This window comes from Eurypyga helias, unplaced genomic scaffold (assembly GCF_000690775.1).
Source record: "Eurypyga helias isolate BGI_N326 unplaced genomic scaffold, ASM69077v1 scaffold17123, whole genome shotgun sequence".
In the NCBI taxonomy this organism is placed as follows: Eukaryota; Metazoa; Chordata; class Aves; order Eurypygiformes; family Eurypygidae; genus Eurypyga; species Eurypyga helias.
Window position 1 is genome coordinate 1,794 of NW_010243258.1, and position 1,418 is coordinate 3,211.

Genomic DNA, 1,418 nt, shown 5'->3' on the forward strand with positions numbered 1-1,418 from the left:
GGGTTCAAGTACGTGTTGATGCCGAAGAGCCTGACGCCGTGGAACTGGGGCAGCTTGGGCAGCAGGACGCTGAGCAGGGAGGCCGTGTTGACGACGAAGTGCGCGGGGTCGTATTTGGTGTAGAAGCTGGTGAGGAGGTACCTGGGGGGGGAGACCCTGGGGTGAGCTCTGTGTCGCTCCCACCCTCCCCACGGCCGGCTTCGGGTGCCTTGTGGTTGGGGAACCCACCCCCCTCACCTCCCCCCGACCCAGGACACGGCGTTGCCAGGGCAGCCGTGCCGACAGAAGGCCGGGGGTCCCACCACCCGCCCTAGACACCCTCCTGAGATCCCCCCCCTCACTCACAGCACCACTGGGGAGATGCTGAGGAACTTGCGCGAGGAGGTGCACTGCGTCCCGTAGTCTATCTGCTCCCAGTGCGTGAGGAGGCGATCCTTGCCCTGGTCCGGGGTCTCGAAGGGGGTCCCCTTCACCGTGTGCAGCAGCAGGTACATGACCTGCAGGTTAGAATCATGGAATTGTTTGGGCTGGAAGGAACCTTAAAGATCATCCAACCCCCCTGCTGTGGGCAGGGACCCCTTCCATAGCCCAGGGTGCTCCCAGCCTCATCCAGCCTGGCCTTGGACACTCCCAGGGATGGGGCATCCCCAGCTTCTCTGGGAACCTGTCCCAGTGCTCCCACCCTCTGCGGGAAGAATTCCTTCCCCATGTCCCATCTCCATCTCCCTCTTTCCGTTCAAACCTGTCACCCCTTGTCCTGTCACTCCCTGCCCTTGGGAAAAGCCCCCCACAGCTTCCTTGTAGCCCCCCAGGCACTGGAAGGCTGCAATAAGGTCTCCCCGGAGCTTCCCTTCTCCAGGCTGAACCCCCCAACTCCCCCAGCCTGTCCCCATGGCAGAGGGGCTCCAGCCCTCGGAGCATCTCCGGGGCCTCCTCTGGACTCGCTCCAACCAGTCGCTAGATTCCAAGGGGAGAGGAGATGGGACGCAAGCCGGGGACAATCCCCTGCTGGGATGTGCTCCATGCCTTTCCGCTGTCTCCCAAGCTAAGGACACTTCATCCGCTGCAGCTCCCACCCCGGCAGCCCACGGACGCAGAAGCGTAGCCCGCTTGGGAGAAAAACGTGCCAAGCTCCGACTGACCAGGTTGTGTATGATGTTGGTGAGCGTCCAGACGACGGGAATGCTGAAGAAGGGGATGCTGAGGAGAACGACGTGGAGGACTCCGATCACGTACGCCAGCCAGATGCCCCGGCTGTTCATCACCCGCGTGTTGGGGTTCACCTCGCTGTGTGCCACGCCGACGTTCATCCTCGTCTCCTCAGGTTTTTCCCAAATTTCTGCAATTCCTAAGCCAGTCAGGGCTCCCCGGGGTAGCCCCAGACCCTGCGACACCCCGGCCTTAACCTCAACGCACCC

At 62.8% G+C, this 1,418-nt stretch overlaps 1 protein-coding gene across 1 annotated transcript; it reads right to left on the reverse strand.

Moving 5' to 3' along the window:
- Positions 1-5: 5 nt before the first annotated feature.
- Positions 6-1,310, reverse strand: LOC104507914 (ORM1-like protein 2; the record flags this gene model as incomplete). The annotated part of the gene is made up of 3 exons (XM_010149351.1): positions 1,143-1,310; positions 346-497; positions 6-141 (listed from the first exon to the last, which is right to left on the reverse strand). Coding segments are annotated over exons 1-3 (456 nt in total), but the record flags the coding sequence as incomplete, so codon positions are not given.
- Between the last annotated feature and the right edge of the window lie 108 nt (positions 1,311-1,418).